The sequence below is a fragment of the Acanthaster planci genome, linkage group LG08, assembly GCF_054643075.1.
Source record: "Acanthaster planci isolate LZ-2023a linkage group LG08, COTS_SCS, whole genome shotgun sequence".
In the NCBI taxonomy this organism is placed as follows: Eukaryota; Metazoa; Echinodermata; class Asteroidea; order Valvatida; family Acanthasteridae; genus Acanthaster; species Acanthaster planci.
The window spans coordinates 21,953,451-21,980,069 of record NC_141784.1 but is presented as its reverse complement, the minus strand read 5'-3'; the positions used below and the strand labels follow the sequence as shown (position 1 = coordinate 21,980,069).

Below are 26,619 nucleotides of genomic sequence, written 5' to 3'. Positions count from 1 at the left end.
ACAAACAAACGAACGCGTCCTGACGAATTTCCAAGATGGCATCCTCCGGCAAAAAGATGGTTGATCTTCGAGAGTTGATGAAAAAGCAACGAGCAGAAAGTAAAGCAACACCAAAGAGAATTGACTCTCCCTTAGCCAAATATCCTTTTCAATTACGAGTTAACTCACTGGGCAAAACGACTTGTGAGAACCTTAAATCGGAATTTGGTGGTGATAATGGTGAGCCCAGATTTCGGACGTGGGCCGAGGTGGCCTCGTTACGCGTAGTACATGTAATATTCGGTCATTCAACTTTCTCAGCGTGTACCTTTCTGCACAAAATGCACAGCACGTTGATTTGCCCATTGGTGGAAGTCGTTTGTGGTTGTGTGCAAATTACAAGTTGTTCCTGGGGATACTCGGAACAAAAAAGTTACAGGGTGCACTTGCAAGTTTTACTGTACAGCCTACAGGATAAAGACTAAACCGATTGAAGTTGTGTAGAACAATCTCTATGAGCTCACGATAGTTACACCATGGAGAAATAAAAGTGTTTTATTTCTCCATGGTTACACTGCATAACATATATGATGACTTTTGTCCACCTTCCCTACATGGATGTATTTTCAAAAACATTAACATGTAGCAGAAATAGAACAATAGATATTTACTTACATGGTCTAGTATCCAGATCAATTACTTTCATAGTGAGGTCTTCCACTACTTTTGAATAATTTACATGTGTTTGAAAGAATGAAACTGTAGGCCTGATACTTGAAATGAAATTGTAAAAATTACAAGGAGTGGATAATGGGAGAAAGTCAAGATAGCATGAATAAAAGTATTTTCTTCTCTATCTTCATCGCCAAACCTCAAGTAATAAGCACACAAATTTGTTCCCATTTCAAGAGACACAGATGTACAGAATTTTCAGAACACAGCTGAGATTTTGTTAAATGGCGTTTACGGTGTGTGTGCAAATTATGGTTTTGTAAAGTTTAATACAACCGATCCAAATTGTCTGCAGACAATGGAAGGGGTGAGACTGAACTGTGAAAATCTCCTATACTTTTGTACACCGCCAGTGAAAAAAAATAGCTGAAATAAAAAACAAAAAAAGCTGAAATCAGCTAAAAAGCTGGGAAATCTCACCCCTGCTATGGGGTATCTATTGCTTCAAACCAAATTTGATCAAAGTACTATATGTATGTGCGAAAATTATGGTATCTCATGGATATAATCGTATAGGCTGTCTTAAGTAAATGCACAAGCTCATATCCAAGTAAATGCTGAAATTTCTTTAACAGTTCATACATATAACAGTTTAGGCCAGCTTGTCTGCATTGTTTGTAACTGCCAAGTGAAAAGTGAGATTGTGTGGCCAGCACACCTTCAAGGGAAAAAGCACAAAGAGGTCAGAAAATGTATATGTACTTACATTTTTACTTGGAATTAGAAGCAAATCTCCCATTCCAAATTTCAAAATAATCTGTAGCTTGATCTTTGTCATACAATCTATTTGGAATTGATTTGGGTTAATTCCTTAGTCTAGTGTGAATGTACAAAGTGCAAGTCATAGTAAATTCATGGTTTACCCGAGGCTTTAGACTATTCAAAAGATTTTAACATCTGCCACTTGTGAAAGTTTTCATGTTTGAGAATATTTTGGGCATGAAAAAATGGATAGACAAAAGAACCAATGAATGAGTTGCCCTTGCCAGTCTTTCAACAAGTGTTTGTACAATCACCTGTATCTTCAAATGTTAAAATGTGATTACAATTAGCCTATGCTTTCAACAACTCAAACTTGTTAGATTTTAGCAGCATTGAAACAGGGAAATGCCTCAAGTATACAAGAGAGACCAGCCCCTGCACAGCTACAAACAACATATACAACCACCAAGAGAAAAGCAGAGTATGAAATCACCTCAACAGTCTCAGAGAAGAAACAACTAAAAGAAGCTACTCCAGAAGGTCCTATGAAAGGGTATAAAGAAAAGCAACGTAAATCTGTATTCAGCATAATCCTCTAAATTCATCAGTGTCTTTAATTGCACTTCAGTGTTTGTTGTAAGGAAGCTAGTGATCGGTTAAGTGGATAAGATGATGTCGAAGACCAGACATAATTTTTTTGCTTTCCTAGTGCAAATGGCCAAGAGGGTACAACTGTTGATGCTTTGAAGTGTATATTAAAGCAGATCCTAAGAAGGTACCAGTCCTTGCCTACGAACTTTAACTCTTGATATTACCTTATCTCTGACTTGTACTGTCACAACAGGATTTGGGGGCAAATTGTACTTCTTTGTTTCATAATGCATGCATTCTTTTTTATGAAAAAAGTCTTCCGGCAGGATTTTTTGACAAGATCAATAGCCCTTCCTCTGTCAGTGCCAAGAAACCACCTAGCAGCTCAGTTGCAGAAGATACAGTTTCATCTTCACTTCCATCTGGTATGTCTTGAAGTTCCATATGCACTTAACTTATGGGTGGCTCATAAGTACTTTACAGCATAACTTATGTCAGGTTTTGGAGTCGCAATGTTTGTTCCTACATATATTCTTTTGTCATTTAAAACATTATTTTATGCTGCATCATTGGAGGAATTTGAATTCCATTTGTGTTGTAGTAGAGTTGTTCATTTGCCACTAACATCTAGATTTCTTGGATTCCGGAACATCCTCTTTAACTGCAACAAAAACTCGTGAAGATGGAGAAGCAAGAACATCAAACTCAACAGCTGACAAAACCACAGAAAGGTACATGTACATGTAGGAGATCATTCTGGGTGTGTATTCCATTAATAGACTGCAGAAAGCTCCTCACAAATTTACAAATCTTGCACAACATATCATTAGACTAATTGGGTTCTTTTTCTTAACATTCATCATTAATGTATCAAATACATAGTAATTTTATACTTACAATAATTGCAAATATTTCTGTTCCAACAGAAAACCATCCAGTACTGCCGAGGCTATTCCTGAGGGTTTTTTTGATGACCCAGTTATGGATGCCAAGGTTAGTATATTGAATAAACCTTTTGCAAGTTAAAGTTGAATAAAATATGGTACATCTAATTGCACATAAACATAATTTTAATTCCCCAATCTAAAGACACTTGCTATACCTCATGCTTTTGCATACCGACGATCATCTCTGGAATGGACTGGTTCCTCTGTGCTATTCTTATCCAATGAAAACAAGTGTATTGGTGCAAGGCATCTCTTATGTAACTAAACAAAAGCACGCCTTGAGGTATAGTAACAGTATAGTTACCTGGAAAATGGTTGTAGTTGATACTTCAAGCTGTTTTTTTCTTATTTGCAGTTCTTAGTTATTTGTATGATTTTTACAATGTGGCATGTAGGTACGGAATGTTGAATTGAAAAACACTATGGAAGAGGAATGGAGCAAATTCCAGAAAGAAATGATGGAAGAAAATCAGGTAGGAGCATTTTTAGTACAGGTCTACGATCAAGTCTGGAGCTAACAGTGACTACATGTACATATTAAATGCACACTAACTTAACACAAATTAAAGTCACTTAAGCGTGCATAGGTGAAAATATGTGTTGTAAGATCTTGTATATTTTTCCCCAGGTATCTGAGAACATACAAGTTGAAGATGAGGAGGCAGCTCAGGTGGATAGAAACATTGATGAGATCGATGAGCAGATGTAAGGATCTACCCCAAGAAAGACAAGTGAAACATACAAAAAATACACAATGATGCACACACACAATAACAAGAGAAAAGCTGCCCTTCCACAAATACTGAATAACAAAATGAATGCACTGTGAAACTTGGTTTGCATTGATTACATGCCTTTCAAATTGTTTACCATTGACAAAGCCTGGGACAGTACTCCGTCAATGAAAATTAAGGTAAACATCTTGAAAGTTACCCACTCATAATGTTCCAACTCTAACGCTGACATGTCAATCTCTTATATTCACCAACTCCAGTAGGTGTACCCCATCCATTTTTGGCTTTGTGCCTTCTGAAAAAAAAAGCAGGAAAATAAAACTCACTTGATTTTTATTATTCTTCTGAAACTTTCCTCTAGACACTGTTTTGCCAAAGTAGAAGCTCTAAGAGATAGGCAAGAGAGTATACAGTCAGAGTTGGAAGCTAAGAAGTTGCAGCAGCATGTAACAAGCAAGGAGAATGAAGAAGGCAGTGGCAGTGCAGATGAGGCAGAGTTTGAGGTTTTTCTGGACTGGAGATCAAAGGGTGCATGGAAATGAGTTATATTGTATATAGTACAATTATTCGTTCTCTCCTGAAGTCTTATTAAAGTGAATGGCTATCATGATGGTTATTGTCATGGTATATCCATAGTAACCACATGGCAGACTTTTGGTTATGTCACCAAAGCAGGTGTCAAAGGACATCAATCCACTTCAGTAAATTCCTCTTGAGGTTAGGTGTCCTAATAGCTGAATGACAGGCTTTCAATCACTGGTTTTGAAAGCAATAGAAATAGGAAACCGGTAAAAATACTTAGCTTGAACACTGAAAGTAAGTCTAGTTGCTACATCTGAAAAAAGATACTTCTCTGAGTTGGGTAATAGAAACTTTTAAAGTTTCTCTCGATTCTACCAAACAAAGGTTTAAGCACCTGTAAACTTGATACATGTTACTCTGATAATAGTTTATTTTGTTATTTTAGATCGTATATTTCCCTTCAATTATCTAAGGAAGACTTTCATTTGAAAAATGGCAATACATGTATTGTTTGCAGGTTGCATGGATGTAAACAGGCATATTCTTTGAGGAAAATCAAACCACTTGCATTTAAAGCACACAAAGTATAGTGTCCTTGCATAATTTTATTGTAAATGAATTAGAATATTAAAAAGCACACAGCTGTGATTTTCAACTACATATGTATATTTGTGTATATATATGTCGTTGACAATCACAATTAAACTATCACCATATAATTTATTGTTGTCAATATATAGAAAAATCAGTATTTGCATGCTTTGTACACTTTCAAAAATCTTTTTTAATTTAAAAATATAAATCCTGTAAAGTTATCTTTTAATTTGAGTTCTATTTTTCAAATCCCCAAAGTTCCTCATCATCCAACAGTTCACAAATATGATTATATTGCACCAATTACTTTAGCCCAAACCGTTATAACTAAGGCACCAAAAATTCAATGACAACTTCACTTTGAGACTTCAACACCTTGAAAACTGAAGTACATGTACCTAAGACATAACCAAGACGAGTTCTAGTCACATGACATACGGAAATAGCTGAGAACAAGTCTAACAATTCTTGCTATTTGTGGCCAATGGTGGATAATTTGTTTACCAATAACATTTAAGTTTACTGTCCCTGGATAACAGACACATCATCCCCTACTCGGAGAGTAGTTCCTTCAAAGGATGCTTCATCTTGTAGTAGGTGAATACCAAAAGGAACCTGCCGAGCATACAAGTTGATGATCAATAGACAATATAATAGACAGAAGCAAATGGTGGAACTGCACACTTGAATTAACATGTACACGTACATACCCTGCCATATCAAGTTGTAAAATTCACTTTTACCCCCACACAAATAGCGCCAAAATTTTGGTTGACAACAGAGAAAACTATGTGCGCACCATATACCATCAATTCCTGCATTCATACATGATAAAGGTGGGCATCAATTCTTCAACGGAAATCATAAAATTTTGAAAGACAAAGTGCTTGTCATATTCTGTTATTTTTTTACCAGGCTGCTACAACTGCTGCAAGAAGATCACTTTATTTTTCAAGCTACTTTATTTAGTATCTCTTCTCTAACTTTAGAGAATTTGTGTCTTTCTACAATAATCACATTATGTAAAACAGGGTTTTCATTTCATACCTTTTTTCCTCTAAAGAAGGACAGTGTCAGCAATGGTTCTGTGCTTCTCTTTGCTGTATTCTGGTCCACACAGACCATCTGACATCGAATGCAAGCTCCTGCAACCTTAGAAAACACACAAAGAAATTACATTCCACTTGTTATAATGAAAGCTTGGATTAGTTAAATTGCGTGTTTTAACAAGAACCTTGTAATAAAAATAATGGGAAAACAAGAAAGACTTTAGAGATATGAGACTTTGCTGCTAAATAACAGTGTTTTTACCAACTGATCAACATAAGTTTTGTAAAATGCAATTAAGTAGGACAAAATACATATTAAGGCTGTAATGTAGTCTCAAAGTAATCTTAAATCAAACAAACAGTAATAATTTCAAAGAATACATGCCTCTAAAATGTTCAAATTATTTATGCCTATTGCTCAAAAAAATTCCTATCAATTTAAACTTACTGTAAACAAATGACTTCCAATTTGTATCTTCTTCCATTCATCCTCATCAAAGGCCTCCCATCCATCAATCACCAGGTTTCCACGAAACCGGCCAATCAACTCCTCTGTATGTAGATTGAGCCCCTTCCCTTTCTCTGTACTTAATGGAAACTCTGCAGTGATCGGTTCAAACGGATCACTTCTGTTTTCAGATGGGTTTATGATTGGCTGGTTGGTATATCTTTCACCAATGGCTTTACGTAGAGACTGAGCACTGGATCTACACAGCAGAGTGAATGGAGATTCATTGACAAGGGAGAGATGGCTTCTAGTAACACTTGCAGCATCTACAATGGTACAAAGAACCAAATGTATACTTCAGGTACATGTAAACTGTATTTAAAAACTACTAGACATCTTGCGTACAAACTGACAAAGTCATCTTCTCAAGCTTATGACAGGACTAAGTCATAATTCCATATATCCCACAGCTCTTGATTTCTACTGACAAAAGTACAAGTAATGAAAAAGTTAAAAGTCATCCTGTACAAAGTTTGAATAAACTTACTCAAGTTTTAATACATGTATGTTCACAACAATAAAACAAACTAAAAGCATACTAAAAGTTGTTTTCTTAAGAGCACAAAACTGGATGCAACTGTGCATGCATGAATACCTTTCACAAGTTTGCAGTTTCGCTCAAATTCTGGATTCTGTTGGAGGAGACGACACTTCTTCCCTAAGGCATCTGACAACCAGTTAGCAACTGTATCACCACAGTCTAATGTCTGCACTCTGATTAAAACAGGACCCACACTGAAATTACTCGCACCGCATGTGTTTCCTGTGTCATGTTAGTCATTCTAACCATATTAAGCACTTCCCTTATGACTCCTTCAGCACCACCATACATCTTTGTCATTATTTGTTCTTTTTCAGAAAAGAGGTATTATGGCTATTTAAAGATTCTGAAATATGGCTAATTTCTGACTAGAAGATTGTCAATTTTGTCAACTGACTGGAACATTTTAGCCTCAAACATTACAACAACTTTTAATAGACCGACTCCATCCGCTAAATCATGTGACCTATAGTAAGTACGTAGGTAAGTGGGTAGTTCTGATGACCAACAGTGGTTACCCACCACATACAGGCATCCATGAGAAATAGATAAAATCTCTGAATTAAATAACGTTCAAATAAAACAATTATACAAATAACCATAAAAATTAAAACACATCCTAAACTTAGCAAGTCTTAAAACACTAGTAGAGGGCTGAAAAAGAGTAGGATATGCATGTACAAACAGGCCTCTGTAGAGAAACACAACAGGAAGGGGGTAGGGGCAACAAAGGGGGAAGGAGGGAAAGGCAAAGGATGAACAGCACATGTACATGGAACATGGCTATGTGAACAAAGAACTGACGCAAGGGGGACAAAACACAAGGGATAAACATGGGGGAGACCAGACAGGATTCAAAGTTGAATAGTGGAGTTGTGAGGGCCAAAAAGGGGATTAAAGGCCATTGGGGTTAAAGGGCATCAACCCCATACATCAACCTGTGTTTTGAGTGTTGTTTAAAAACAGCAAAGTTACAGTATAGTACCCAGCACATCAGTAGTCTAAGTACAGTACCCCCTGTCGGCTTTCTTTTTGGTAATGATACATAATGATAATTATAAAATACTTTGCTTTTGGTGGATGCCGTGTTTGTTGACTTAGCCGGCACAATTGGTCTATTACAGTTTGAATGATAAATGCATTCATGTTTGAATGATTTTGGTTCAATTTAATATGCAAATTATCATTATTTGCTCACCTGTCAAAGCATACTTTACTCTGACAATGTATCTTGGAAGATGGATTGCTACTTATCTCAGATCTGACATCAACAGGCACTCTGATGGGTGACAGTCCTAGGATGGTATATAAACCATTCACAGCAGCAGAATTAAAAGTGTGTTCATGTGCTATGGTAATTGTTTCACCATGTACTACGTACGTAAAGATTATTCAGACAGAGAGGCTCACATAATAGCTAGGAATGCTGTCTGGGAGCAAAGTCCTGGAAAACACATGTTCCAACCAAGATTATTGTTAAAGCATAAACAGTGTCACTGACTGAGAACAGCTTTTTAAATATGGCATAAATAGAGCAGGCTGCCTACCACATGCTGGACCAGAGAAGTACATGTATCTTACCTTGACATTGTAGCCACAGGCACCTGTTATTCAGATCAACAACAGGTTTAATAAGGCACAGTCGCTCCTCCCTCTTTTGACTAAGACACACCCCATTCTCATTCACCACCATCCAATGTCTGTCATACAGTAATCCCTTTGAACCTATCTGCCATTCACTAACCTACGTGTACACACAGTCAACAAAACAATCAATCAGTACAGCCATACAGTGCATGCTCTTCAATAACCAATGCCTGTAAATTCATCAAACTTTTCTTTCCATCGACGTACAGTATGAAGGAAATGGTACTATACAACTACAGTTTGAATAACTGTGGGAAATTTGCATGGCGTCATACAGTCCGTGTTTTCACTTATGCCACCATACTGGCTGTCAAGCACATGCATGGTAAATACACAAACAAGCACAGTTCGTTCGATGTTGCTGTAAAATGGTGAAGGTTTGCTGTGCCGTAGGGTGCTACAATCATGAAGATACTTAAAAAAATCACAACATAAGTGTTACTGACATTCTTACAAACTCCCAGTTCCTTCACAAATCCAGCAACAAAGTATTTGTAGGCTTCCAATCTCTTGTAGTTTTTCAGTGATTGATGAGTGTTGGCTTGACAGCTAATATGGCAGGCGAGTTGAAAGTCATGTGACAACGTGACATCAGTGAATAACCTCTACACTCTGTTGATAATTTGACAGATGCCCTACATTACTGCACTGGATCACTGTCCAGTTTAAGCTCACCTCAAATGCTCCACATGATTTCACTGGATACAGGAAGATATTGGTCAACACTTTCTTGCCAGATGGTATGATCTTCTTTACCACCATACTAGGTAGGCTGATACTAGTAGGACTAGTGATGCAAGACTGCTGACTATTATCTCTTAGCTCGTCTAGCTCAGACTTAACATCATGTGTTTGACTTGGGTTATCGTTCTGTGAGCTGCTAGGAAACTGGTCCTTGATGGAATTCACATCTTGATCAGATGTCTGCTCTTTCACTGCATAACTGTTAACTTCTTTGGTTGAGTCAGTTTGATTTGATTTCTCCATGAAGCATTCTTCCACAAAGCTAAGAAACTTATTAGCATCAGCAAGAGTGGACATGTAGCCAAATGAGATGCGAACTGATCCAGTTGGTTGGCCAGAGATAATGTCCATCTCATCACCACAAACATGCCCTGTCTGAAATCAGCCAACAAATCAGTGCCATGGAAGAACATGATGCCATTTAGCAACAAAAGAAAATCAAGGATGTGTACGTCTCCACGAAAAACACAACAAAGTCAGATCAACTCTAGATGTTATGAACATGGGTACAGATTTTTAGGGACCATCCTGATAATTGGCTGATATTTTTCCCAATTAACTTGAACAATTTATCAGCGAATCCAAGGGAATCCCATTACTACAGTGGCATGACACTTTCAAGCCTAGTGCTCACATTCTTCAACTTTAGGCTCATGAGCACATTGGCAAGTCACAACATCCTTGACACTACTAGTCAACAAAGCATTAGATGCATACAACCTTTACATGGTATTACCCAAGAAATAACTTCAAATTCTTTCTACTGTATTTGTCTATACCTGGAAATTGCTGAGCACCTGTTCATCTGTTAAGTCAAGGTGTCTTTGGCATGCTCCCGTATTGCAGAAACACCCTGTACGCAGATGGATACCATGTAGTGATGCAAGCTTCTCAATCTTAAGGGAAAAAAGAATATGCCAGATTGCACAAAGTTCTTGGCAAAGTCACACAAGAGAGAGCTTAATAGTTTAAGAAGGGCGCTGATTCTTACAAATCATCGTGTCAGTGCAACAAGGTCATAACTCGCAGTTGTTTTGCACACAAGATACGAAATCGGAGGTCCACATTTTCATTTCCAAAGCATAACATATGAAGACCAAGAAAAGATGATGTGAAGCAATATGCTCAAAGTGTCATTGTAAGATCTTCGTCATAACTTTCTCACACTTCTTACCTGTGTGTAGCCAATAAACTCTCCAGTAGATCTCAGCAACAGGAAGTTAACTACTGGTCCTTGTTGCTCCTTATTCTCAAAGTCATTGTCACAGAACAGGTTGGCAACAGGTTGGCCATTGGCATGGCGATAAGAAGACATCTTGTGGTGGACATATTTTGCAAGAGTGAAGGTGTGGTCAGAGATGGAGCACATGTTTCCTGAGTTTCAATGGAAACAAGTTCAAAGAAACAGCAAGAGTGGTTATATGTGTAAATTTTACAACCTGTTATTTTTCTGCAGAAGAAACTGTTGACCCATGTAACTATTAAGGAAAGACAAAACCATGTCTAACAAAAAAGCCAAAACAGTTCTCAAAAAACTAGTTTTTCAATAACATGTAAAAACCTAAAAGGTATAAAAGCTAATATGAGGGGATAACTTTCTGTTTTTGCAATTACTGACAGACAGTTATCTGTATATCAAGCTTATTTGGAAATTGCTTGATCAAATTTCTCTCACGTTTAACTTGGGCAACTAAATTATCTCCCAAAACCTCCATACATCTATACATACCTGCTAGTCTTTCAAGGGTATCAAAACCATGCTTCAAGGCAATGATGTCCAAGAAGGGTAGGGTCCCATCTTCATAACTGGTACATAGCAAAAAAAAATTAAAACCACATCTTATTGATGTCATTTATAAGTATGATAGATACTTTATAATCTCACATATTTTGAATGCACATTTGCTTCGGCTGGGACATAGGAAGGTAACATTAGCAAAGATCTGTAACCAGAGTTAAGGATTGAGCAGGTCATTGTCAATACATGTAGTTGAGTCATACTTACTGGTCTGTGAGACTTGATTTGGGGACACTAAACTGATGTTGTGCTAGATAAGCCTGCACAGTGCCACCTCCAAAGTAACTCTTGTGTAGAAAGTGAGCAGAATCATTCCTCACAATCAGAGCCCCAAGGCCAGTTGGAAATCCAAACATCTTGTAGAAGGAGATGGCAATGAAATCTGCCTCACACTCTGACAGATCTAGAGGAGATGTGCTAACAAGAGATGCTGCATCAAGAACAACAGCCCAGTGGTCTAAGGGGCTTAAATCAGAACTACTTATGACTTCACTGGCCAGTTCAAGAGGATACTTAACACCAGAGAAATTTGACTGAGCAGGGTATGCAAACAGACAATTCCTTGGTCCTTCCTTGACTACAAAACAATTCTCTGGGTGATTACATGAACTACAAAGTTCTTGAAAACACTTTCCAGACATTCTAATCAGAATGTCAGTGTTGCCTTTGATATCTTGGTATGTGATGCAAAACACATCTACACCTTTTGATTTAGCAATTTCCCGCATCCCAACGACAGATGTATGATTGTCCAAGAGGTAGCAGAAAAGCCCTGCTTTTCGCATTGTATTCTGGGAAAGGTGTTTTTGCATTGCATGCTGGGAGCACATCAACTGCACTTTATCCTGTGATGAGTTGCTGATGACTTGGTATGAATACTGGTTGAGATTTTCAGGGAGTACACTTGTGTATGACGGTTGTGAGACATTGCCGAGTTGTTTCAAGCAAGACTGGACTTCTGGATTTTCTGGACTTTGGCTACTACTTGACTTTGGTGTTGTTTCTTCAAGCTGAGATAGGTGGTTGTGACAAGCCCAGTCAAAATTGTCAGCAAGGAGTTTAAGTGCTGCTGTGCATCCCGCGGTGAAGATGACAGAATGAAATTCTGGAGACGTGTTAAAATGTTGCAATATTCTGCAGGTACATGATAAACAAGTTAAACCAAAATCTGATTAGCGATTAACTAATTTATGTGGCTTGATGTGGAGATTAGCGATCAAGATGACAAATATGAAATTTCTCTATTATACATGTAATACATTTAATGATAAGAATAGTAATTCTTTAAAAACGCTTTCCAATGTCACAGACATCACAAAGCACTGTACAGTGAAAATTTACAGGTTATTAACAGATACAGATAAAAGCAGTCAGAAAAAAAACCAAATGAAATTTAAAATTACTTCAGCGCTAACATTTACTGGTGTAATAGCTTACCCTGGTATGAGTGTAACGTAAGAGACATTGATGATACAATGAAGTTTCCTGTAAGCCAAATTTTAAGTGTGCTGGATGGTTTAAACAAAGTTAAGATTAATAAATGTTTGTGCACACAAGTACCTGTAGCGGACTTGTTCTATGGTGTCTGTGCTGAGTTTACTGCTAGCGCATGGACTGTGTGGATTACCATAAACATGACTCATAAGATCGTGTTGCACAGAAGCTAGCTGACTTTTTGCATAAAGGGTTGCTCCTGCATGATCCAAGTAAGTTATATCTGTGATTGGTAAAACATCATCAAGGTTATCAACAAATCAATCCAGATCCAAAACCTACCGGATAAGATACATGTACATGTGTTTGCAGTTTGCAAAGTCACCTTTGTACAAGAATATAATTTTCTAATAAACTCACAAAACGATCAGAGATACAATCATGTTGATGTGAGTTTTTTTACAATTATCTGCCAAGTTTAAACACAAAGTTACAAGAGTACTTGTATGCGGTCTGAAAATTGTGAAATATTGCTTCAGAATCTACAGCTTGTCAGTGGAGAACTTTCAAGCACAGGTCTTTGAATGACTGTATGCAAAATGTGTAACAACATTAAAAGCTGCCACCTAATCTATGAGCAACAATGTCAGTTTTTAAAAGAGAATTCAAGCATTGAGAAATCTTTGATTTAACTTGTTTCACCTACCTGAAAGTCCAGGAAATTCCTGTTTTCTGATGTTTTCAATGTTGCTATTATAGCCATCCATAGTTTCCTTCAGTAAGAAAAGCAAATCATTTACATGTACAAGTAGGTCCAGATTTTGACCACTGTATGAAAATGTATTATGGCTGTAGTCAGCAATATTTGAGTGCAGGACAATTTAGTAAAGGGAGACAGAAGACCGGAGACCGGAGTTTCACAGGTCATGACCAAGGGTCCAGGGGCCCACTTAAGGGAACTAATCATTTTTTGGGTGAGTTTTTCTTTCCAAATTGATAATGGGTGCAAATTTTTTTAATTTTTCCAAGTGAAATATGAAATTTTCATAACAAATTTTTTTTTGGAAGGGGGGAATTTTTAAGGATTTTTATGCCGGTCGGCGGGCAGTTTCACCAAGCTTAGTGCTGGACAGTAGAATACTGTGGTGTAGATCCCTGACCGGTGTAGCTACATGTACATGTACATGTATAACAATAGTTGTACATTTACATGTTTACCCTACGAATAAAACCATTTGCAACTGCAATGGGTATGAACCAGAGAAGCAGCTCCATGGATACCACACAAAGGAGTAAAAAAACAGAAATTACTTGTTTTCTAAAAAACAGAAGATGAACCATGGACATGGTTGAACACAGTACCTGTTGCCTGTTTAATAATGTAAGTCTACTTGAGTCTGCTCCTTTGGATGGGGTTTCAAAACACAACATCAAGTCATTGGCTTTGGTGGGTGAAGTACTTACAGTAATCACATGGATTCTACTATCGCAAGATGAATAAAAAAAATGGCAGTTTGTAGAATCGTAACCTTGCACAATGCTGGCAAGATTGATTACTACATGTAGAGTATTGGTCTTATGAGAAGACCCTTACATGTACTTTGGAGTGGATTCTGCCGAGAGATATTTCTAGACTTTCTATGACAATGTACTGCATCTCTTTCAACCACCTCTTTCACTAGCAGCTAAGAAAACATGGGAAAAGAGGCAGTCTAAATGAACTGTGTACGGAACGTTCATTTGTAAGTCAAGACCTTGTAAGTTATGGCAGCCATCAAGTAAGTTTTCTTACAACATTCCGGCCTCCCAAATCTGCTTCCATATATCAAGCTAAAGGGCCAAAGGTATTACCTTAGGTCAAAACACAAATGGCCTACTGTCTGTGCTCACAGACAATAGGCCGTATTCACTGGTATTAACTGTTACAGTATAGTATACAGAGAGAGTCCCCTAATTCTATCTGACAATAATCGTAATGTCTGATAGCCACACTGGGCTACCATTCTTGTTAAATTTACACGAATGACTCCATGAGTTTCACTACTTCAACTCTATAAGGCTTGCACCCTCTTTACAAACAGGCAGAGCAAATGTTACGAAACCCTATTATAGTATTATAATACACCATACCACAGTGACTGATATTGATAAGCGGGCAGTACTAGCGTGCGTATTGAATTTACCATGGATACCGGATACTGTCAGTGGTAGTGCCACGAGAACGCAACAACATCCAAGTAGAGCATCCAGGGATTTTGTTATCCAAGACCAGGCATTAAAGCTTACCTCTCAGCATACTCTCAAACTGCAGCAGTAGGCACAAACGGAATTCTAAGAAGCTGACGTCTGGTCATTACCAGTCATGCAAGGACTTCACCATAGTACTACACATGTACTATCAGTAGATCATACATGCATACATAATACTTGGGCATGTACATGTACATTGATAATGTCAATGACAACAGCGCCCTCCGCTGGTATTTGAGACAAACTCACCAGCAGTTTCCCTCGTCGCCCATTGCCGTCGAATTCGGGCAGTCTGTCTGTTTCTTGTTCTCGCGCTCGAACGGCGGGAAAACTATCCAAGAACACTGTTCTCGGAACAGAATCACACCACCTGCTTGCCAGGGTTTTACAGGAACACACTCGAAAACTCGTGAAATTTTTGTTTTTCAACAACTGCAAGGAGAGCATCCAGGGATTTTGTTATCCAAGACCAGGCATTAAAGCTTACCTCTCAGCAGTAGAGAGATGGCTTTGAAGCCACAAACAAAGGGAGTTTAAAATTAACATTAATTATTTTTCATAACAGAGGAATGAATGTTCCTGTTTAAATAGAAAAGAATTTAGCCCATCCAAGCATCAACTTTCGAATAACGTACTGTACATGGACGCCGCAATTAATGTTGCATGTTGCTTGCCATTAAACAGCCAGCAGTATAGTAACTGGTTGTAGGTTCCCGGCGTTCGACCGGCCGACACACCAACAACAAATTTAAATTGAGCTGTTCGAGAACCAAACCGCCTGAACTCAGCCTAGCGTCCACAGAGGACGCTGGGAGGCCTTCCCTTAACCTTAGGGCCAATCGCTTTTAAGCTCTCATCGGCCAACTTTTTACGGCCTGTGACCCGCGAGGTCATTACTTCCTTTGTAAACATTCTTGGGTAAATCATTTTGTCATTACATTTTGCTAATTGTTACGGAAATTAGTTGTGGATTATATTAGGACGTTATCATGGCACATTTGAGCCGCTTTCGCATCTGTGCTTACATCTCGCAATGTTTTGCGTGTGCAAAATCGTGACCCCGTGTGAAACGGATTAGCCCTTTCCGGCGCCCTGTATGGGCGCGGAGTGACGAGCGAAACCAGCAGTACCAGAAAATAACAATTAAAGCCTAATTATCTCTGGGGGCCGATAAATTTTTTTTTTCATTCAACGTTTTTGACGGCAAGGGTAAACACTGCATAATTTGTATGTTATTATTGTTTTTTGTCATCGTTAAAATGTAGCTATTTTAGTTCAAGGGGATCCCACTTGATAAGCCCTACTTCTTGGATCCCCTTCTAGGGCCTACATCACATCTCATGTATATATATCTTATATATTTGTCAGGTTATCTCACCGGTTATAATGCAATTATGAATTAAGGGATATTAATTATTGATGTAAATATTATGTCAATATTCATGCTTATACTCACATTATTGCTATCCCATGTGGTAAAGTAATAAATGAATGAATGAATGCACATTATGTCATTATGAATAGAGGAACAATATTTTGCACAGTTCGCCCGGGTTGGGCCTACATTAGCATTCCCTTGACTCAAGCAATGATACTTCCTGAAAAAGGAGCAAAACAAAACTACAAAATAATATTTATAAACATCAATTACATTTTTTATTTTGAAAACAAACACTTTTGTCTGTCCTTGAAAACGCTCCGATTCGTGCGATCTTCGTGAAAATAGCACGCATAGTAAACGCTGATAGAAGTACTTACACTGCTTTGCAGCTCCTCAACCATGTATTTCAAAGCTCCATGTGCTTTAGACACAAAACGTTAATATCTGGAGACAAAAACAGACGCGTACAATTTACAGGTTGAATTCTCAAAAAAGGAAGAAAAAGACTACGCTCAATGGCATGAGTTATAACGAGGCTTCAAACAATTATCTCCGAGATCCATTGTAGATTTATATCCTTGCGAAAAACTCATTTTTCCCAGGAGATCTTGTTTGCCGAAGCCATATTTAGCTAAGCATGCATGCTTCGTATAAATATATGGGGTTTCTTTCTTGAAATATACGTCGGAGAATATTCTTCCAATTGTTTAGACATTTTGTATGTTTTTGTTCAGATTCTCTGTTGATAAAAGCTGGTTGGTGGTTATGTAAACATGCATTTTATAAACAGCACACTGTGAGGAAAATCCATTTGGTAAACCTGATGAAGGAAGAAAGTTTGAAAGAGAGATAGGTAGTTTATACTATTAATATGCAACTCATGAGTGGTTACTCCATCGTTGAAAAAAGTCGGTATTCTTGAACTTACTATAAGATGAAAAACGATCTAAGTAAACGTGAATCAGTCTTCTACTTGCGTAGATATACATCACAGAAAACGCACCTTAAACATGACGTAACGCGATATTTAATGACGTCATCTTACCTCCCTTCAATATTCATCTATATTAGACGTCCTCTTCTAGGTACATGAGTTTGAACCCTACTGGACTTATACCTCTGCAGATGTAGGTCATTGCAGAAATGCACCTTTGACGCGATGTCACGTGACATGTAATGACGTCACCATAATGTGACATCAATTTCATTTCTGGAACAGTGGTATCCGAAACGCAGGAGAACAAGAAATCTACCTGGACCGTTTGTTATTAAAACATCGTTCTTATTTGGGGTTCAGGGGTCCTTTTATTCATAATATCATTGAAGTTCATTTTGGTTTTACCCTGAATATCATTAGACAAGTTGGAACATCCATTCTATCACCCAATGACACTGGATATACATATCTTGTAATGTATTCAGCTAATATGCTGTTTACGTAAACGTGATATTTGTAAAGTGCCTTGACTGAATTGGACATTTGTTCGTGAGCCACATTTTGTGTGTATATTGTCGCATTCACTGTTACCTGTCAACCTCTTTATCTAGACTTCAATAAAAACAACAAACTGAAGTCAACAGATAATAGGTAGCACCAAAAATAATCCTATTAACCTTTAAACACCCTCCATAACTTGAACGTGAATTAAGTGGTTGATCATATGTAACTCGCGTTTATGAGCAGCTGATACTCCGATGTGTTTCAAGTTTGCAAAGAATTCAACTTCGCGGGCATGTCAATTGACAAGTGGTTTTAATTATTCCGTGAGATATATGAGTTGTTTATTGGTTTGGTGACCTGAAGCATGTCTGTCTAAATTTAAATAACACAAATAAGAAGTATCATACTTTTCTTCATGATGAAAATGCAGTTTTCTGAGGCGGGACACTTTTTGAAAATCACCCCTACTCCCAATTCCGCCACTAGGTGATTGATGTATATAACCGGGAATTGTTTCATTTTCGCCCTCTTATTATTCCCAAATTACCCTTGAAACGCTGCAGTCCGCCTATGACATTTTGATTGCTCGAAATGTCGAAAAAGAAAAAGATTGTGAAGTGTTTCTGTTAATGTATCAGGGAAAGGGTCTTATACAACACAATCGCAAAACAAGAGAATTAAATTTCGGTATGAAATAGCTATCAAGTGAATGGTAAAACATCTTGGATCCTGGGAATATGATAACACGTTTGGTCAAGGGGTATCCTGTTATTCGTAAGTATTTTCCGACACAAACTCACATTTTCAGCAGCTGTTACATTCCTACATTGTTACGAAGAACGTCACCATGGTGACAGTGTGTACATTTCAGAGTACGTCATAGCAACAGTATTGAAAACGATGACGAAAAATGTTTTTACAAATCGCTGTGGGTTGATGAATGTCCTTCAAGAAAACTGATTATGCACAGCAACTCTAAATGGTTGATTATTGTCCTCTGGAAAACTACAGGTACAGGATCGAAACATCAGAAATGATGCATTAACTGTGCTTGTACAACTTTTCAACACCGACAGTTTTCTACTCCAATGAGATTACTTGGAGGTCCCCCGCTAAGTGCCACTTGACCCATGGCTTGTTGATTTATAAGACACCTTTTTATGATATAAAATCAACGTACATTTCGTGTTACATTTTAGTGCACAATGTGAACTGCACGTACCACTTCAAATTCTTTTCCAAGTGACTCGACCAAATCAAGCTCGGCAAATCGTTTTCAGTGTCTGGGCTGGTGATTTCAGATTGGCAAAGAGCTTGACTGATAATACTCACGTCTTTAGGATCCAAATCCATTTACCCGCCAGTCAATATACAAAATGGATGGAGTCTTTGGATCTCGTTCCTACTTTCAAGCAGCAGACTATATCGTCTGTGGGGTGATGCTTCTGGCGTCTGTAGCCATTGGTGTTTATTACGGAGTAAAGGGAGGTGGTCAGCGTAACTCTTCTTCATACGTTCTAGCTGATCGCAGCATGACAGTAGCCCCGGTCACACTTTCTCTTACTGCTAGTTTGTTCTCTGGAATTGCCTTGCAGGGCATCCCGGCTGATGCATACTTCCATGGCCCAGTGTTCTTTTGGGCGAGCGTTCCTATTACCTCTAGTGTAATTCTTTCCTTGGCATTTTTCATGCCGATGTTTTATAGGCTTGGTATGGCGTCGTCCTATGAGGTAATGCATTGAAAAAGAAGTATCTTTTGAAAAAAAAGGCAGTTTAACTTTAACTTGCTTTAACTCATTTTATGACCAGCTCATGGTTGAAGTCAAAGGACTTTTGATTCATAAAAAATTTCGTTTGAGCTTTTTATTCATCTCGTAATCATTTTCTTTTCATAGAAGCTTTAAAATCTCTGAAACAAAACTAACTCCGACGTTACGATTTACTTTAGCAAAACATTACGAATCTTTTCCACAGAATTTGGGAAATCTGATTTCTGTAATAACAGTTTATTGTGATTTCAAAACAGTACCTTGAACTTCGTTTCAACTATGCAGTTAAGATCTGTGGAGTGTTGTCTTTTCTGCTTTTTGCGGTAAGCTGAATTCATGTTCTGCCTGTTCAAACGGTCCGGTTGCAGGATTCTGGATAAATATTACTGAACAAATCGAATTTCAAATTTCTAGTTTAAAAAACGCGCTAAAATTCACAAGTTTAATGTCGTGACACTACGGATTACCAGACCTGCTGTTACTAATCTGTACGGATTGGATTACCACTTGTATACTTATCCCAGTTCTTTTCAGAACCACACATACTCAAGTTAGAGATATATTCCTTCGCACGGTGCTACCGCAAGCCTTTCCACCTATCACTTGTCTCACTATTTGAACTTCTTTTCATTTAGCAGCTGTGCGTTTGTATTTGCTGTCTTAATAGGTTTTCCCATTAAATTTTTCAGGTGCTGTACACTGGTGTGGTCACGTACTTAGCCAGTGTTGCTGCTAACACAGGTATACGTGTATAATTATGGATCCTGAAAAATCTCAGATTCACACGTAACTCCAGGCTTGAAAAACATAACGTTGGTTCATTGAGTGACAGCAAGAAGCACACCTGCCGTAGTATTTTACCTACATCGAATAGGAGTTAAGAAAATTAAAGGTCCCTAGAGCATTGCCAACCTATTTAACTGGTAAGCAATAGTTCACATGGGGGGATTTATGTTGTTCTATCCTTGAACTTTTCAGTGACTGGAATCCGTGTTGAGGTCGCCATAGTTAGCCTGTGTGTAGTGTGCGGTATTTACACAGTTATTGTAAGTACATGTTCCCCAGCATATTGTATTCTTATCTTCAATTCTCGAGCACATTAACAGGATTTACTAACTGACATGTAGGACGTATTCATACATTCGAAATAATGCAAGACTGGACTTAATGAATAATACTCGTGAATGTACCCCTCTAAGACGTGTTTTCGTTGTATGTCTCCGTAAAAATCAACACTTCAGGTCTCTGGGTGTGCTCCACATACTGCGACCAAAACCAGGTCATTTGGTGGATACATATAAGACCTACACGGCTGCGCTGTAGTCACGCCAAAAAGTTTGTCAAGACATAAGTTCGGCATGGCAGTGCCAAGGCGTTTGGTCCGAGTCAACGCCTTATCCAGCGCTGTAGCTGTTCTAATTAGAGGCGCCACGACATTGGTCTTCGAAGTTTGGCGTTTAGCGCACTGCTAAAGGCACTGATTTGCCGCGCCATTGCCACACTCAGTTTCATTAAGTTCGGCACGGAAGTAACCAAAACCAATTTTTAAGGGGGGGGGACAAAACAATGAAAGTATTTTTAATGCAAACTTGTATGGCCTTTCTGAGAGGTGAAGTAACATTTAGGGGCTTTTATCACGCTTTTTCAAGGAAGGAACGTAAGAGCACAATATTAGCCAGTATTTAAAAAAAATTGCCCGTTTTTGAGGGGGTGACCCGTGTCGCACCCCCCCCATTTACCGTTGCATTTAGTTGTAGAGTGAGTGATCATGAATCCTCTAATAACTTCAGGCATATTTCATTTTCCTGACAGGGGGGAATTAAAGCTGTCTTATGGACAGACAGCTTACAGATGCTCCTTATGCTGACTTCCACCGTAGCAATCATCATTAAAGTGTCCGTTGAAAACGGCTTCGAGAATATATGGACTATAGCGTCTGAAGGCTCAAGAACAAATCTTTTGCAGTAGGGCTTCTCAAACTCTGTTTTCTTGTCATGATTGTAGCATCAAAGTCTGATTTGTATTTTGGTTTCTGTTTGCATGGGTTCTATGTTATTGATCCAAATTGCACACACTTCTGAAGCCGGCCCACGGTACAACAAAAATCTAATGAGGTCGAGTTGCAATTTGTATCTATGGTCGCACGAGACTTCCAGTAACACACGTACGTAAAATATATTGATTCACTCTCTTTTTTACTAATGTTGTGTGATAAGATGAAAGTCAAAGTAAAACCATTGATGTCTATTAAATTCCTTTCCTTTCGTTCACATTCATAAAGTGTTCAATGAATACCGACGACTTACCTTATTTGACTTCTGTCAGTTTTAACGGAGACTTGACTGATTTCTACAACGGATGGGCTTTTGTCACTTCCACCACCTTCGCTGGTTTCGTAATCACTAACCAGTACATGGTACAGCGACTGGTAGTTTGCAAGTCGGAAGCTGTAGCCCGAGCGTAAGTCTGCTGAACAAAGAAAGGGTGTGGTTTTAAAAGGCCAAAGATGAAAACTTTACCTGCCTGCGGCTATTGCAGTAATACATTATGTAAAGATTAGGAAAATGTATGTAGGCCTAAATTACTTTCTGGTTATTTTTCATTGACCCCATGAAATGTTTTCAATCATTTTTAATTCCAACGGTATGTCGACATTTTCAAAGCAGGATTTTAATGTTTATTAATGTGTTCTGACCCAGATCGTTGATTTCATTCTTCGTAATCACCGTCTTGTACGTGATCGTTCTGGTGTTTACCGGCATTTGTATCTATGCATACTATGACGGATGTGATCCTCATACACTCGGATACATCACTAAGAGTGATCAGGTAGGTGACCAGGATTTGTAAGGAACTGTACAGTCTAGACAGACAGCGAACGTAACACCTTATCAAAAAGCAGACCCAAAAATCCTTGTATAAATAGGTTGGTTGAAACTGGGAATGGCATTCATTGTAAAAATTATGATGGAAAAAGACAAGCTACATTGCACCTTCATCAGAATTCTTGGTCTTTTAACACAGATTGTACCGTTCTTTATTACTGACGTGTTCAGCAATCGACCAGGAGTACCGGGTCTACTACTAGCTGGATTGTTTGGTGCTGCATTGAGGTGAAATCCAAACATTGTCAATAATATAGAAGCAAGTTAGAAAATCGCCTGATATGAAGAGATACCTTTTTAATGAGATGTTTGTCACTAGTTCAATTTTCTTTTCTTTACTGCAGTACCCTGTCTTCGGCTCTCAATGCAATTGCCACTCTGGTCGGGGAACATTTCATCAAGCCTGCTTTTAATAATCTGAATGATCTGACCTTCACAGTCATCCTCAAAAGCATCGGTACATTTGGGGGAGGGGGGTATTGCGTACATGATGCGTTCATGCATTTCACATTCACAGACACAAAAATCGACCCATTAATATAACACAAATGTGCGTGCGTTGTGTTTGGCTGTCAACATCGCTCATGAGGCGATTTTGACAACCGAACACAATTTTGATAGACACGAAACGCTTGGCGCAAGTGTTTACACATGGAAAGGCACCCCTTAACCGTGACCGCTACAATCACAGGTATGATAGGAAAGGATATTCAACGTTATGACGTGTGTTTTCTAATTTGTATTTTTAGTTGTTGCTGCTTCGGCTTTGGCTCTGGGAATGTCGTTCCTTATTCCAGCTATCGGGGATGCCATACCGGTAATATTTAACCCAATGCATACATAATTTTGAATAAAAATCTGAACGACAAGACTTACAAGAAAAAAAGAGTGCAAAATTCCAATATAGAATGCTTTTCGCCACACTTTAATTGGAAAATTAAATTAGGTCCAATTTACACAATCAAAATTCGAGTCAAATGGTATCCTATCCCCTTCAAAACAAACTGTAGTTTTGATATCATCATGCCCACAAAGTAGGATATCGCAAACTGTATTCGAGTCTCAGTTCGTTCACGTTTGATTAATTTCTACGTTTCCCCTCTTGTTCATTTTAGGTGCTACTGACAGTAACGGCTTGTACAACGGGCTGTCTATTTGCTATCTATTTCCTTGCAGGTTTTTTTCCTTTCTGTGGGTCAAAGGTATGTCGTCAGTAAGAATGCATTAATAAGGGGATAAATAGACCCTTCACTAATGAAATTCTAATTTATGTGCGCATCCGCGTAAATGGCATGTGGAAGCAAAAAGCTTGAGCGGCCCATTGAACATGTACAGAGGCACAAATTTAAACGTCATTTTCTCTCAGCGCCTACACTTTTTTGCTTTCATTTTCCCGGAAAATTTATACGTGGAAGGGTACATGCTTTGATTACTGCAGAAGAATCGCCTTATATGGAATTGGCGCGCGTGGTGAGTTCTGCGTGCGCGACGCACACAGTCTTGACCAATAGGAATGGCTTGAACTCTCTCGTGTCCAGGTGTCCGCGGCATTAGAAAATCGCAGCAGGTTTTATCAAAGGTTTACACACGATTCACGTTGTGCGTTGTTGACTAGGGAAACGGTCTAAGATATTTATGAACTGTCATTCATAAATACCGGGGACAGCTTTCTATTCCTGTTGGTTGAAGCACGTCACTTGCCCGTGTATCAACATTAGGCCGACCACAAGCATATATTTATTCCCTTATTTACACCTTTTATTTGAGCAATACATGTACAGAGAAAACGTTGTAAGACAATTCATTTCAACTGAGATCTGGTCTGATTGCGTGAATACTTTCCCTTAGGGTGCTTTATCTGGTTTCGTGGTTGGTTTGATCGTCGCTTTGACAATGTCAGTGGGTTGCATCGTCTACCAAGTTCCTCCCGACAACTTGCCGTTATCAGCCGACAGGTGTCTGAATGAGACTGACACTAATTATAACGAAACTGTATCATCACCAAAGGACGAGAGGTCATGGTTTAACTCCACTGTAACACCGTCGATGGTGACAACAAACAGCGATAGCAGCAGGTTTGTGGGTTTAATTCTTGCAATTTGTGCTGAGTGTGTAAAATCTTCGTGTGGGCCAATAGTGATTTCATAGAGACAGTCCGCAAGTTCAATGCATACAGTTCTGTCCTATATGAATAGCCGAAGTATTGAAACCTACTCTGGAAGTGACACTACGAACGATTTTTTCAACTACACAACAGATACCGGTTATGAAAGTAACTATGAAAAAGATGGCTGGAACAGGAATGATAATATGGACTTATTCACTCCCACAGATCGGAAATTCCAGTCATTTTTTCTTTGGCGAAATCCTGGTTATCTTGTCTGTCATTTCTGACAACCATGGCGGTGGCTTTACTGGTGACACTTGTAACTGGTGAGTAAACAACAGTAACTCGAAAGAACTTGTATTTTTCATGTGTTTAATTTCGGATGTATTATATATGTGGTATTTATTTCCATTGTTTTTAGGGAAAAATGACACTTCCAACATGGATCCGCGCCTAGTGATTTGGAAGATTAAAAACAGCAAATCAAGCAAACCACAGAGGGTGAGCATACCGACGAAATAACATAACAATCATTAATCATGAATCAATTATTGACGACATGCTCAGTGCATGAGGAACCAATTGTTTTGCAAGTGGTCAAATGGAAGTCCTCAAGATTATGATTTGTTTCTCTACTTCCGATCAGAGAGTAAGGACTGGATACAAGGCTGTTCCAGAAATGGAATGTGAAAACATCTGCAACAGTAGTGAAGCTATTGGTTCAACGCCTGAAGACAAACAACTAATGGAAAGAATCACTTCAATTTAAATCGTTCCTTTTTTTAATGCGTTTATAATGTGCTATATATGCATTTCAAAGAAAGTTATATATGAATGAGGATCTGTACTCTATTGACTGGATACGACAAAAAGTTCAAGTTAACAGTACTTTCATCCTGTAAGGCTCTTATTGAAAGGGAGATGCAGTACATGTAATTTCAATTAATGACCCCTTGACACGCATTGAATTTAAAGCTTTCGGTCGATCATTAGCAATTAAAATCAGAGTTTCCATCCAATAACCAACTTGTAATTCCTGCTGGTTAGAATCAAGTCGCTTATACGCTTTATATGAAATACTTGTGCCACGGAACTCAAGTTATAAAGGGATATACACGACATGTAATAAAGTTAATGACCCCTAAACACGCATTGGAAGCCCTTGGTCGGTCGTTCGCAATTCCAAATAAGACATTCTATCCAATTGACCAACTTCAAAAACTTGCATATTACTTTGCACTTCTCTCCCAGCTGATTAGGATTAAGTTGCCCCGAACCCCTAAAATTGAAATCGTTAGCACAGTGAATTATTGATGGGCATAGGTATTGCTGTACGTATATACGTATAGACTTGTCTAGTTACTCCGTTGTGACAGCTTTATCTCGAGTTTCCCTCCCTGCTGTTTCACAGCAGCTTTTAGCTACGCTAAAGAAAATGCGCCCTTCTTCAAAAAAGGGTCCGTCAAACTATGGCGTGACGCGCATCTGAAAAATTAAGCCTTTATTTAAACTGCACGAGCTGGGACCACTTCAATGCCGTCGTTCATCCGGTCAATAAATGATAGAATTTAATTGGGAAAAACTGGCAAATAAAAAAGTATTTGATGTCCCCTGTATCCTTTGAATCAATTCCAGTCACTGCATACTGGGCGTCACTAAAATTTAAATACTTTGTAGGAGTTCTCAAAAAATATTACGTGACTTATATACCGCGTGTTTATAAGGTATCGTTGCATTGGAATTTTAAAAGTGTACCTACTAACTTTTCTCTATACTCACGATTGTCATTAACGTGTTTATTTCTAAATTTGCTGAGATTGTTTCTTTGTCTATCTACATAGCGCAGAATTATTGGGAAACTGAAAGACAACTATTTTGGTGTGTCTTAACACTTAGACAAAATCTATTTGATGGGTCATACAGTTGAAGAGCTGTTTACAGTTACGGGCAAATATACAGTGTGAACAGCAACCCTACGTTAGGAATTGTCAAGCCTTAATTTCCAGGGTCAACGGGTGACAGGATTTCGCGAACCAAATTACCTAACCCCTACTTGAACACTCGGATCTACGACTCTTATTTAGACACAACCTTACAAGTGACACAATTTCCCTCCATTCCGATACCTTTCAAGTACAACTGGATAAACTGTTTTTCATAGGCCTAATGCATGCAACTGTTTGTTTAAATTCTCCGTATTTATTTTTCTTCAGCATGTATCACTGGCACATGCACACGTATTAAACTGACATATAACCACAGCA

At 38.4% G+C, this 26,619-nt stretch overlaps 3 protein-coding genes across 5 annotated transcripts; 2 read left to right on the top strand and 1 right to left on the bottom strand.

Annotated features, from left to right (window-relative positions):
* Positions 1–4,865, top strand: znf830 (zinc finger protein 830). The gene is made up of 9 exons (XM_087139829.1): positions 1–207; positions 1,287–1,393; positions 1,794–1,966; positions 2,320–2,429; positions 2,636–2,735; positions 2,931–2,997; positions 3,347–3,424; positions 3,580–3,656; positions 4,047–4,865. Exons 1-9 carry the CDS (start codon positions 36–38, stop codon positions 4,225–4,227), a joined length of 1,065 nt encoding a protein of 354 aa, XP_086995955.1. The 5' UTR covers positions 1–35; the 3' UTR covers positions 4,228–4,865.
* Positions 2,743–19,061, bottom strand: LOC110975000 (molybdenum cofactor sulfurase-like). 3 transcript variants are annotated; one of them, XM_087139823.1, is made up of 15 exons: positions 18,927–19,061; positions 16,531–16,597; positions 13,229–13,295; positions 12,649–12,805; positions 11,296–12,222; positions 11,020–11,096; positions 10,465–10,664; positions 10,070–10,186; positions 9,222–9,665; positions 8,481–8,643; positions 8,098–8,194; positions 6,954–7,072; positions 6,299–6,624; positions 5,849–5,953; positions 2,743–5,416 (listed from the first exon to the last, which is right to left on the bottom strand). In XM_087139823.1, the coding sequence occupies exons 2-15, from the start codon at positions 16,552–16,554 to the stop codon at positions 5,321–5,323; spliced, it is 2,919 nt and encodes a 972-aa protein (XP_086995949.1). In that variant the 5' UTR covers positions 16,555–16,597; positions 18,927–19,061; the 3' UTR covers positions 2,743–5,320. The 3 variants fall into 3 exon arrangements, with proteins under 3 accessions (XP_086995949.1, XP_022082734.2, XP_022082724.2); XM_022227042.2 differs by lacking the exons at positions 16,531–16,597; positions 18,927–19,061 and adding an exon at positions 14,809–14,964; XM_022227032.2 differs by lacking the exons at positions 16,531–16,597; positions 18,927–19,061 and adding an exon at positions 14,706–14,958.
* LOC110975017 (sodium-coupled monocarboxylate transporter 1-like) lies at positions 18,971–26,619 on the top strand. Its single transcript, XM_022227074.2, has 15 exons — positions 18,971–19,324; positions 19,621–19,686; positions 20,053–20,104; positions 20,342–20,409; positions 21,176–21,327; positions 21,689–21,823; positions 22,063–22,192; positions 22,388–22,476; positions 22,593–22,705; positions 22,998–23,065; positions 23,364–23,450; positions 24,097–24,323; positions 24,581–24,681; positions 24,777–24,856; positions 25,002–26,619. Exons 1-15 carry the CDS (start codon positions 18,971–18,973, stop codon positions 25,122–25,124), a joined length of 1,845 nt encoding a protein of 614 aa, XP_022082766.2. The 3' UTR covers positions 25,125–26,619.

Coding starts and splice junctions, on each gene's coding strand:
- LOC110975000 (XM_087139823.1), bottom strand. CDS start 16,554: ATGGTTGAGGAGCTGCAAAGCAGT. Junction 12,223..12,648: donor ATAGAACAAGTCCGCTACAG/GTACTTGTGTGC, acceptor ATGTACCTGCAG/AATATTGCAACATTTTAACA. Junction 6,625..6,953: donor AAACTGCAAACTTGTGAAAG/GTATTCATGCAT, acceptor GTACCATTGTAG/ATGCTGCAAGTGTTACTAGA.
- znf830 (XM_087139829.1), top strand. CDS start 36: ATGGCATCCTCCGGCAAAAAGATGGTTGATCTTCGAGAGTTGATGAAA. Junction 208..1,286: donor GAACCTTAAATCGGAATTTG/GTGGTGATAATG, acceptor TTTCTTTAACAG/TTCATACATATAACAGTTTA. Junction 2,998..3,346: donor ACCCAGTTATGGATGCCAAG/GTTAGTATATTG, acceptor TGTGGCATGTAG/GTACGGAATGTTGAATTGAA.
- LOC110975017 (XM_022227074.2), top strand. CDS start 18,971: ATGGATGGAGTCTTTGGATCTCGTTCCTACTTTCAAGCAGCAGACTAT. Junction 21,328..21,688: donor TCAAGAACAAATCTTTTGCA/GTAGGGCTTCTC, acceptor GACTTCTGTCAG/TTTTAACGGAGACTTGACTG. Junction 22,193..22,387: donor ACATCACTAAGAGTGATCAG/GTAGGTGACCAG, acceptor CTTTTAACACAG/ATTGTACCGTTCTTTATTAC.